Below are 11,888 nucleotides of genomic sequence, written 5' to 3'. Positions count from 1 at the left end.
CAGGGACAGGCTGCACCCAATGTACCACCCCTAGTTACAAGGTTGCAAAATAGGATGCAAGACCCCTCCACAATTGTTCCCCAATGAAGATCATCTTTTGGAACATTAGAGGTGCTAGAAAGGAGATTGTAGTTACAAGAATAAGAGAGATGGTTAACTCACTTCAGCCTGAATTGGTATGTTTAGCAAAACCTAAAGTTACACCATCCTTTTCAAGTATAGCTCGACTTGGTTTATATAACTATGACTGTCAATGTATTCATAATAATATTATTGGCAGGATTTGTAATATCTGGATTTTATTTAGAATTGATGTGAAGGTGACCCTAATATCTCTGTCTCAAACAAATTACTATTTCTATTGATGGAAATATGGTGACAGTAGTTCATGCGCATTGCCTCTTTGTTTATAGAAGGAATGTATGGTCGGAACTAAAAGCAATAAACTACCTCATTCCATGGGTAGTTATAGGTGACTTTAATTGTGTTATGAGATATGGGGAGAAGAGAGGTGGCCAACATCCTACTAGATCTTCTTTACTTGATTTCTGGGAGGTCATCAACTTTTGTAATCTCATAGAAGCACATTCTGAAGGCATGCAACTAACATGGACCAATAACCAGCAAGTACAAAGGAGGGTATTCAATAAATTAGACAGGGCATTTGTGAACAATGCATGGCTAATGAAATACAATGGTTGGAAATACAAAGTCGAATGCAGATATGGTTCAGACCACTCACCACTTGTAGCTCTTAATGTACACATTCCTCAACCTCCAAATACTCATTTTTGCTTTCTTAAATGCTGGATTTCACATCCCACTTTCCTTGATACTGTAGAGGCTTGTTGGAATCAAGAAATGGTTGGTGGTCCTATAATGATAGTTAAGAAGAAGCTAGAAAAGCTCAAAGTTGAGCTTAAAACTTGGAACAAAGAGGTTTTTGGTCATGTGGATAATAATATCGCAAAAGCACAAGTAAAGTTAGCCTTTTTACAACTCCAAGCAGATGAAGTAGTGTTAACTGATGACTTATGCAATGATATTTACCAGAAAGAGCACGAACTGAATACTGCTTTGAACACAAAGGCATAAATGGAGAACACAAGGAGCACGAAACACAACATACTTCCATGCTACTTACAAGTTACGGCAAGGAAGAGCACTTATGTCCGATGACTCTATTATTACTGATACGGAGGTTCTAAAAGATTATGTTGTGGAGCACTTTAAGACAATGACTTGCATGCAAAGGGTAAAAGAACTGAAGGTTTATCACACAATCACTGGGATTCTACCTGGCCAAGACAATTGATGATAATTGTGAATCATGTGATATGTTTTTGATTTTATGGTGTGGACTCATAGGGATGAGTGTTATTTGTCAAAGTGATGAAACAAACAGATCTTGGGGTATACACACACTCTCCGAATATTAGGTTTCCGGATTCGTCTTCTTTAAGATCACTTTCATGGTAGATCACTGTGTCGTGTTTTTCATTGCGACTTGCTACTTCACAGATATCATTATACGTGTGCTAGGCCGGGTCACACGAACTATTTGCCATGTGAGACACAAATGGTTGAGCATTCTACTTAAATGCTTCTCTTAGAAACCTTCTTCGCCGTTGTGGGCGAGTAGGAGATGTTGGAAATAAAAATTTGGATAAGCGCCACCGGGATAAGGATAAACCACCAAGATAAGGATAACCACCAAGTATTAGGATGAGTGTAGGGCTATCCTATCGATATTATATGAGTATAGGACTCTATCCTATCGATATTAGATGAGTATAGAACTACATCCTATCAATATTGAGGAGGTGGGAGAGCTCTAAATAGACCCCACCCCTCACATATTGATCATCAAACAAAGAAAAGCTCTCTCTCCTTTAATGGTGGCCTCAACATTTTTCTAAAGAAGAAGCTAGCAATTTGTGGAGATTCCATAGGTGGTAACCTCCTAGCCATTTGTCGGTTCTTGGTTCGTGAACAAAGGTTGCTTCCGTTAAGTGGTTGGAACTTGACTCGGCTAAGTTGAGAAAAAAATCTTGAGTGTGCCAAGAACATCATCTTCTCACGTAGATCAAAGCTTGGAACTTCAAATTGAAAATTTGTAACCAAAGGTCACGATCTTACGTTTCATTGCGCTATTTTATGCATATGATATAGTGTAATTATACATATCGTAGGAATCATGCATGAGATATCGGTAAAAACCCTACATTGGTATCAAAGCTTATCAGTGGATATATGTTGTAGATCACAAGATCAAAACTACAAACAAAAGCAAGCAAACCATGGAAAACCTGGCTCTGATACCAATGTAGGGTTTTTACCGATATCTCATGCATGATTCCTACGATATGTATAATTACACTATATCACATGCATCAAATAGCGTAGCGGAAACAGAAGATCGTACCTTAGTCACAACTTTCAATTTGAAGTTCCAAGCTTTGATCTACAGGAGAAGATGATGTTCTTGGCACACTCAAGATCTTCTTCTTCTCAACTTAGCTGGAGTCAAGTTCCAACCACTTAACGGAAGCAACCTTTGTTCACGCAACCAAGAACCGACAATGGCTAGGGAGGTTACCACCTATGGAATCTCCACAAATTACTAGCTTCTTCTTTAGAAAATGTTGGAGGCCACCATTAAAAGAGAGAGAGCTTTTCTTTGTTGGGATGATCAATATGTGAGGGGTGGGGGGTCTATTTATAGAGCTCTCCCACCTCCTTAATATTGGATAGGATAGAGTCCTATACTCATCTAATATCAGATAGGATAGAGTCCTACACTCATCCTAATACCTGGTGGTTATCCTTATCTTAGTGGTTTATCCTTATCCTGGTGGGCGTTTATCCAACCTTATTTCCAACACACTCCGTTCCAAGGAGGTCTCAGTATCAAAAACTTGAGGGAGACAAATATGGCTATGCTCATGAAGATTGCCTGGAATGTTCTCAATGATGATGGTGACTTTGATGAGTTTATGAGAAAAAAATTCTTTAACAAAGATGGAGAGATGATTCACTACCACAAACCAAGCAGTATCTAGTCTGGCATAAAGATGGTTTTAGCTGAAATATTACCAAGAACTCAATGGTACATCAGCAACGGTAAGAAGATAGATTTATGGAGAGACAATTGGGTGCATGGACAATCTCTGCAGTACATTATGAATCCCAGTAGCGATACTCTGAAAGGATGTAATGCTACACTTAATCTCATTGTTGAAGAGAATAATTGGATGATTCTTGATGAGCTGCAATTACTGCTGGACGAACATGGCATTGACATCAATTCACTGCCTAAACCAAATAGTGTCATGGAGGAAGAAAGATTGTGGATGCCTGATCTGAAAGGGGCCTTTTCGGTCAAATCAGCTTTTGAGGAGATAAGAATGAAGAAACCTACAGTGGGGTGTAGTCAGATAGTATGGAGAAGTTTCATTCATCCACAGCTGTCCCCAATTGCATGGAAACTAGTTCATAAATGTGCGCTAGGAAACAGTTAGAAGAAAAGGTATACATCTTGCTTCAAGATGTTGTGTTTGTGCTACAGATGTCGAGGACATTGATCATTTGTTGTGGTTTTGTCCCCTAGCTCGCAAGTTGTGGAATTGGACAGCAGCAAAATTTCATGTCACAATAGATTTTTGGAACTTCAATGATGCTATAGACAAAGGGAAGAGTTCCAGTTCTTTAATTTGTAACATTTGGCTGGCGGCTATACTAGGGGGTATGGTGGTGTTATGGAAAAACAGAAACAAAATTTTTCATGAGAACTCTCAAAGTAGTCTTAGTTTTTGTAAGAGTTTTGTAAGAAGGCAGATTCTCACAACTGCCTCTCTTTTCCAAAAGCTTCAACAAGCCACAAGACATGGATGTTCTCCATAACTGGGGAATTGATGGTAAAACAAGAAATGCTCCACGCATTATGCAATGTAGATGGAATTTGCCTAATGCAAATGTAACTAAAGTCAATACAGATGGAGCTGCAAAGAACAATCATGGAGAAATTGGTGTTGGTGCTGTTGGTAGAAACTCAAATGGTGAGTTTGTCTTTGTCTACAGTAGAAACATTGGCATTGCAACAAACTACATGGCCGAGTATACTGCTATACTTGAAGGCATGGAGATTGCATTTAGTAAAGGTCGAGCATCCATTTGGGTCGAATCCGACTCAAAGGCAAGCTGAAACAAAGATGGAGAGAATTGCAGGCCAAATTGACCCTTTGTACCATCACTAGTACCTGGTGAGAGGTGAAATTTTACTAATGATAATTAAAGCCGCAAATTTTGGAGTAGAATTAGGTACCAGTAACAGTTACATATGTGATGGTAGACCCCCATGGGTCTATAAATGGGAGGTACCAGATGAAATCTACTATAGGTTTACTTGAGTGTGCACTAGTGATGTAGGAGGCTAACACTCCTTACTCTCCAACACTATACAATTCTTTTCTTTTCTATTTTTCTCATTAATGAATTTCAATCCTACTTAGCAAAAAAAAAAGTTAACCCAATAAGGCTTATTAGATTCAACAAGACAACTTTTCTTTGATCTTCAAATCTTTATACCACTTCACAGTTCACAGTTCACACTTCATTTCCATATTCCTCCAAGTTCTTTTATTTGCACCATCCGAAAGCATAAATTATGATGACAGTATAAGTTATTTGTTTAGTTATTTTCAATTGCAAACCCCATACTTATTAGACATGTTTTATTTTACTTAATTTTTGTGGTTGGATCACTAATATGCATTTTTAAAAAATATATAAAGTTAATTTTATTGTTTATATATATAATTAATTAATTAATTAAATAAAACCATCTAAGAACCGTCTAGAAGGCATAGGCCTAGGCGCCCGACTACCCCCTAGTGTTTTTTAGAATATTAGATACGCCTAATGCTAACATTAATCTTCTCAAAATCTACTTCGAAGTTTTAAAAAGTCCGGCTCTTCTCTGTGTCCACTACTCCTCAATGTAGTTAAAAAGTCCGAATACATCCCAAAGTTTTTCGACGAGAGAAAATAGTAGAATATTGCAATCATAACAGTTCTATTCTATATAACCAGCGAGCTTGAAGCACACAGATGACGTTGTCGTGATCAGCCTAGGCTGCAAATTGCTAGTGGTCTGTACTAGCATAAAAAATGATTGAAGTGGTCATAGATTGCATTATTAGCAGCTCTTCAACTGCAAGCATAATTTTTCAGGTGCACCAAAATCAGCTAAACGAACATACATAGGGATAATTGTGGACGTCTGGACGACTGTTGTATTTATTTTTTAAACATTTTGCTGTTAAAAATAGATAATACATAGCCACACGCTCAAGTGAAAGTTGCAAGCAGCACACACAAGGCCAAAGAAATATCAAAATTGAAAACTTCCCGTCAAACAACATTTCATAAACATCCTCAATATTCTTGTATGACGATAACAAAACTAAATGCTAAAGTTACTCTTTAAATGCAGTTTCCCTACAATTTCTGACATGTCTTGTGAATTGAAAGAGATGGCACAATCAACAGTCTGATCAAGATATACTCACTGAATGTAAACAAAACTGAACCCAATATCAAATCCAGACGAGATCATACTATGGCAATATTACTACATGACTGCTTGTGCATGCCCTAAACATCAGGGCACAACTTCCCCCCACACATTGCCCTAGGTTAGGATGTCTGCAGATGCTTCAGTCGGAGTCTTACAATCAGCAAAGCGTGATGACCGACTAATCTTGCAAAACAAACATACCTACAGAGGATGGAGGAAAATCAAAACCCTAAGTTGGCAAAAGAAAATAAAAGCAAATGAAAAGGATTACATGTATGGAAACATTTTTTTTTTTGGAAACATTACCTGTATGGAAACATTCAGTCATCAAGATAATAATAAGACCCAGCATGCTTTTGCTCTCTGTCTTTGAGGGAGTCCAATTTATTGATCCGTGGCCGAAAATTAGTAGGGTCCCGCCTGAATGTAATATCAAGATGCTGCATCCAAATTATAGTGAATAAATTAGAACATAATTGGCCCGCAATCTGTACATATGAACATCAATAAGTCTTCGCTATTAATATGGAAACTTTTCCCTTCCAAAGGGTACATGCAAGTTTTCTAACAGGTTCTCTTGTTGTTTTGTGTTTCTTCATTTTCCCCCTAATCTCAGATGCGCTTCACTGCTTCTTAAATAGAGTATTAAACTATCAAATAATGTTGAAATGATGCTTATCATACTGGACGAACTATGATTTGAAGAACATTATTACAATATCACCAAGGGAACACTAATACCCCTGCAATGGCCCCACAAGAACCGCCTTTAAAGACTATATTTCAGACCTTTTACAAGGTATCAGAGCAGGCTATATCTTTGGCCCAAAGGACCCGTTTGTGCTTCACGTCACCCACTAATCAAAGTCCATGTGCTATGCTTATGTCATGCCACACAGTGTTGAGATTAAATCCTCATTGGGAGTCTAAAACTTAGCCAATCAGTAAATAAATTATGGGGCCACTCCACTCATCACCACTTGGTTTTTGAGTTGGATGTCCACATTTAATAACTTCTTGTTCCTCGTCTTTGTTATGTGAGATTTCCCTACTTCTAAGAACAGGCTCATGTATACAGTAGAAGGAAATAAAATACTGCAATATTCAGAACAATAGTTGATTAGAACTAAGGAAACAGGGAAAGCGGCTTACAGATAAGAAAAGGTTCATCCCTGTCAACAAGGACTGTGGAGCATTGGCAGTACAATCAACTGATGCTTTACCCTCGTATACGATCACTCTGTCAGCCAAATAAGTTGCCATAATGAAGTCATGCTCAACAACAAAAGCAGTCTTCTTGGCATGGAGAATAAACCTCTTGATGACTTTCGAAGCAACAATACGCTGCTCCGAGTCAAGATAAGCACTCGGTTCGTCTATCAGGTATATGTCAGCTGGCTGCATAAACACCAAAAATGAAGCCATCAGGAACCTAATACAATTGTCTTCCACCTCCCACCATTTTAATTTGATCACTAAACCAGAACTTGCTATTGATATTCAATAGTACTTCAGACATCAACATTCTCATTCAAGCACCAAGAGAATCGAACAAACAAGAAAAGAAACACACCTTTCCCAGGCATAGGCACAATGCAACTCTTTGCAACTCCCCACCAGACAGATTTACAACTTCCTGATCCATTAACTGCTCAATTTGAAGTGGTTTCATGACATCTGACATGAATTGAGGATGCATGTACGAATCACGAATTTTTTGATGCAGTAGGGCCCTGACACTGGATTGAAATTTTGGGCTGATCTTTTGTGGCTTGTAAGAGACATTAAACTCTGGTATTTCTGCCTCGCCCTCCACTAGATCGGGTTTCAATAAACCAGCCTGTCATACCAACAGAACTAAGATACATTATCTTCTATGACACATATTATCACAAATGTTATAGTGAGAATGATACACAATGGGATTACCAAGTAAACGAACTTGATTTTCGATCATTACAAGAAATATGTAAATTCAACGAAAGAAAAAAAGTACCAGCATACGAATGAAGGTTGTCTTCCCAGTTCCATTCTCACCGAGCATAACTATAATTTGAGAATCAGTGAATTCACCTTCCATACAACGAAGCCTAAAATTACCCTGAGTTTTAGTCATTGTTGGGTATCTGTATCGTGCATATGTCTGAATTTCTTCAGCACTTTCTTGCGGAGTTTCTGCAACCTGTAAAAAGGATGGATACTTATCATCACTAAACAACTTACGAAAGAAGGTCATATCTACGACGACAACAACAATCTACTGTCACCTTAAACGTAAGTGATTCCTCTCGGAAACGTAGATTCTCAGTAGGGACAAAGCCAGCTAAGAAGATATTAATTCCTTCCCTAACTGAGAATGGAAGAGTCACAACACCGTATGCTCCAGGCTTTCCATATAAGCAGCAAATGAAGTCTGATAAGTAATCCAGGACACTGAGGTCGTGCTCCACAACAATCACATAGCTGAAGACACAAACATCATATGTTTTATAGAGTGAAGTTATGTGAGGAAATCAAGAAAAGATGCTTGACGGTTATGTGAGGAAATCAAGATAAGATGCTCAAAGGCTGAACACAGTCAAACAATACCTGTTAGGTCTGAGCAGAGATCGAATAACTTGGGCAGCTTTTAGCCTCTGCTTTACATCAAGATAACTAGAAGGTTCATCAAACATATAAATCTCCGCATTCTGTATAGCAACCACAGCAATAGCAAACCTCTGTAGCTCTCCTCCTGATAAGTCGCCAACATTTCGATCTATAACCTGATTTAGATCAAGATCCTTACAGAGTTCAGCCTTCATATCTCTCTCATCTTTTTGGTCAAGAACTTGCCCAACATTCCCTTGCACTGCCTTCGGAATGTGATCAACATACTGAGGCTTGATGATTGGCTGCAGAGTTGAACTCATTCAGCAGTTGCAACAACAGTAAATTATGCCACCAATTTCAATTGCGAAGGAAATCTAAAGAAGCAAAAACTAAGGAATTCGAACATATTAGATAGAAGGAAAATCTCTTGAGAAAAGTCTTGCATCTTGTGGGGCCAAAACTAATTGCTAACAACAATTTGGACAACTAAACGCTAAGCAAACTAAATACATCTTCGTCTTTCTATGGTCGGAGTTTTGGGAGGAGTGGACACAGACTTTATGTTTAGATGGGGTTCCTTGCTCGGCCATCCATGATAAAATCTTTTGCTTTAGTTTTTTCAGTTGTAGATTTTTCATGTTTTGCTCTTGTATTTGTCTTTCCCTTTCTTGTATCTGATAGGGATATCTCATTCTACAAAGTACCTTATGATTATATGTATAAAATAAGAATAATCAACCTACAAACAAATAGCATTGTTATTTTTTACTGATAACTGTTTTTGTCTAAACCTATGTTATTTGACGAAAGAAAAATAATCAAAGAGGGTCAGATGCACGAGCCCTGAGATGTAGGGATGGTGGGATCCAAATCGCCCTTCCATAGTAGATAGAAGATATGTAGACACAGATATACATGAGTGATTGAGTGTGGGTTTGTTAGTGATTGGCTTAAATATAAACAGATTCACGTGCTTTACACATGAGTGATTAAGAAAAGGATGTGTTCGATTGAGCCATTAGGGCAGTACAAGAAGATCAGAAGAGACTTTGACTAGAACTATACCAATATAACAGCAATGGCATATCTCAGACGTCTATGGATAGTTGAGAAAATCGTCCATTTTGGTTAATAACATAGTTAGTGATATCACATACTCATATACAAATCTAAGGACGATGGATCCCATATGTCTAACAAGGCTGATGGAATGATTGATGATATTTTGAACTTCCATCCAGTTATGATCTATAAATTACATGACAACCCTGTTCTAAGCTAAAATATAACTAAAAATTAACGGTTCATGATGTGACATAATTACTGCAGTTTGTTAACTAATGAAATACGCAATTGGATAAGGGGGCACCTTCAGGTTGTCCTCTAGTATACGAGTGAAATAATTCTGGAGCTCAGATCCCCGGAAATATGTCAATATTTCTTGCCAATCGGGAGGATTCTGCAAAGGCATCAAAGATAACAAACAGATGGTTATGCAATCGCCAAGGGGTTGGCACTTGGCACTAAAACAGAAACAAATTTCACTCTTTATTATTATTATTACCTTAAAACGGCCCAAGTTAGGTTTCAACCTTCCAGCCAAAACTTTAAGAGCAGTCGACTTCCCAATACCATTTGTTCCAACTAAACCTAAAACTTGCCCAGGCCTCGGAACTGGTAACCTGTAATTAATCTTCTCAGTCACCTCCAATAAGAAATCAATAATGTAACCATTTTACAACCTTAAAAAACTAACCTGTGCAACTTGAAAGTATTTGGGCCGTAACGATGAGTTGTATCTTTATCCAAATCTTTGGGCAAGTTGATAATCTGAATGGCTTCAAATGGGCATTTCTGTAACAAAATTCAATAACTCAGTTTTCCATTCCACCACACACTCATAACTTGGAAATTTTCAAGCATTTTACCTTGACACAAATACCACAACCAATGCATAACTCCTCTGAGATGTAAGCAATCTTAGCTGCAGGAGTTACTTCAATACATAGTTTACCTGAGAAAGAAAAATCATTACACTTTAATCAGTATAAAATAATATTGTTCGATGGGCAATTAAGTAAAAATAAACAAAGAGTGTGTACCGGTTTTCACGACGGGGCAGCTTTTTTTGCATTCCTGACGACACTTTTTGGGCTTACATCTATCCGAGCTGACGATAGCAATACGAGTCAATCGATCCGACATCTTTCTTTCTTTTTTTTTTTTTATGAGATCGAGAGACTGCCTCAATATATCGTCTGTTTCAATTAACACACGTTTTTTTTTAATTATATTGTAACAAAGATCCAGCGTGGAATATTTATTTGTTTAATTAAAAAAAAAATTGATAATGAAAATAGATTTGTAACATACCTGAGCGGCGGTTTTGTTGTGGTGTGTGAGTGAGCGAGAGAGGAAGAGGGTTTTTAATTGGATCGCGTGGTTGGAACGCTCGCTTCCCTTTTGTCCGAGTGGTTCGATATATTGGAGTCAAGTGTCGTGGGCTTGGATGGATCCAAGTCTGTCTATCGGTTTTAGAACAGAGTCCACGGTTAATACCACCCGGGTTGTAATTTACTACTAGCCATTTGGCCCGGCCTATGGCCGGACTTGCTATATAGATAGCTAATGACTCAAAAGCCTAAAGTCTACTTGAATAAATAATATATGTATATTGATAGCTAATGATTCATTGCTTATAATATATGTATACTTTGTTTGAAGGGTTTTATAATATATGTATACTTTGTTTGAAGGGTTTATACATTCTAATTCACTGGGATAGATTTCATATTGGGAAATTTCATTGTAAATGATGTTCATAACTACATATGTTTAGACACTAAATTTTGCTATTGCCCGAAATAATCTAAGGATTGCTTCAATGTATCATGTACTTGAAGTGACTTAGAAAAATCTTGCAAAACCATATGTTATTATGGGATATTGTCTTTATAGCCGGCTTGATCATTTGGACTTCATGATCAATGCCTCATTTTAAATTACATCATATTTGACACACGTCAAACACCTATTTTTGAAAATTTAGATTACCTATTAGTTTACTCATAGGTGAAAAGGTCAATTAAATGTGTCGCTAAACTTGAGATAGTTAGCTGGGTGCATGAAGCGGCGAGCAACCAGCAACCATGCGGCCCAAGGTACCATCTTATGAGTATTACAAAAAAAATACTCCCTTTCAATAATTCTATTGCTCGACTCATGCTTTGTGGTGAGCTGTTTTGTTCTTCTCTTGTTGTTCGTGGTGAGGTGACATTTGTTGTTGATGCGGCTTCAATTGAAACATGTTAAGCTTGTTAGTCTGTTGATGCTATTCTTTGGAACATCCGGGGTTTATGGATAATTAAAAAGCAAAGCTGGAATTGTGTACTTCTCCACCCAATCGTGTTGTAGCCGGAACCCGATCATTTGGACTTCATGATCAATGCCTCATTTAGAAGCGCCATATTTGACACACGTCAAACACCTATTTTACTGAAAATTTAGATTACCTATTAGTTTACTCATAGGTGAAAAGGTCAATTAAATGTGTCGCTAAACTGTTCGATTTGGTTCCATTGTCACAAAAGACCCCAATCAATTTGGTTCCATTGTCACAGACACTTAGACCCCAATCAATTCAACACAAACAATGATAGTTAGCATTTCATAATAAGCTTTTTTTTTTTCAATTTCGAATTCATAAAATCAGATAAAT

The 11,888-nt window shown here is 37.6% G+C and overlaps 2 protein-coding genes across 2 annotated transcripts; one reads left to right on the top strand and one right to left on the bottom strand.

Moving 5' to 3' along the window:
- Positions 1-372: 372 nt before the first annotated feature.
- Positions 373-1,095, top strand: LOC147487507 (uncharacterized). Its single transcript, XM_086574051.1, has one exon. It carries the CDS (start codon positions 373-375, stop codon positions 1,093-1,095), a length of 723 nt encoding a protein of 240 aa, XP_086430177.1.
- A 4,283-nt stretch (positions 1,096-5,378) lies between these two features.
- LOC147487506 (ABC transporter E family member 2) lies at positions 5,379-10,674 on the bottom strand. Its single transcript, XM_086575028.1, has 13 exons — positions 10,544-10,674; positions 10,273-10,428; positions 10,099-10,184; positions 9,927-10,024; positions 9,735-9,852; positions 9,540-9,629; positions 8,168-8,472; positions 7,846-8,041; positions 7,575-7,760; positions 7,152-7,418; positions 6,731-6,976; positions 5,885-6,018; positions 5,379-5,779 (listed from the first exon to the last, which is right to left on the bottom strand). Exons 2-12 carry the CDS (start codon positions 10,373-10,375, stop codon positions 5,899-5,901), a joined length of 1,815 nt encoding a protein of 604 aa, XP_086431154.1. The 5' UTR covers positions 10,376-10,428; positions 10,544-10,674; the 3' UTR covers positions 5,379-5,779; positions 5,885-5,898.
- Between the last annotated feature and the right edge of the window lie 1,214 nt (positions 10,675-11,888).

Source organism: Coptis chinensis, chromosome 7, assembly GCF_015680905.1.
Source record: "Coptis chinensis isolate HL-2020 chromosome 7, ASM1568090v1, whole genome shotgun sequence".
Lineage (NCBI taxonomy): Eukaryota > Viridiplantae > Streptophyta > Magnoliopsida > Ranunculales > Ranunculaceae > Coptis > Coptis chinensis.
The sequence above is the reverse complement of the archived record's forward strand: the minus strand, read 5'-3'. Positions and strand labels throughout refer to the sequence as shown.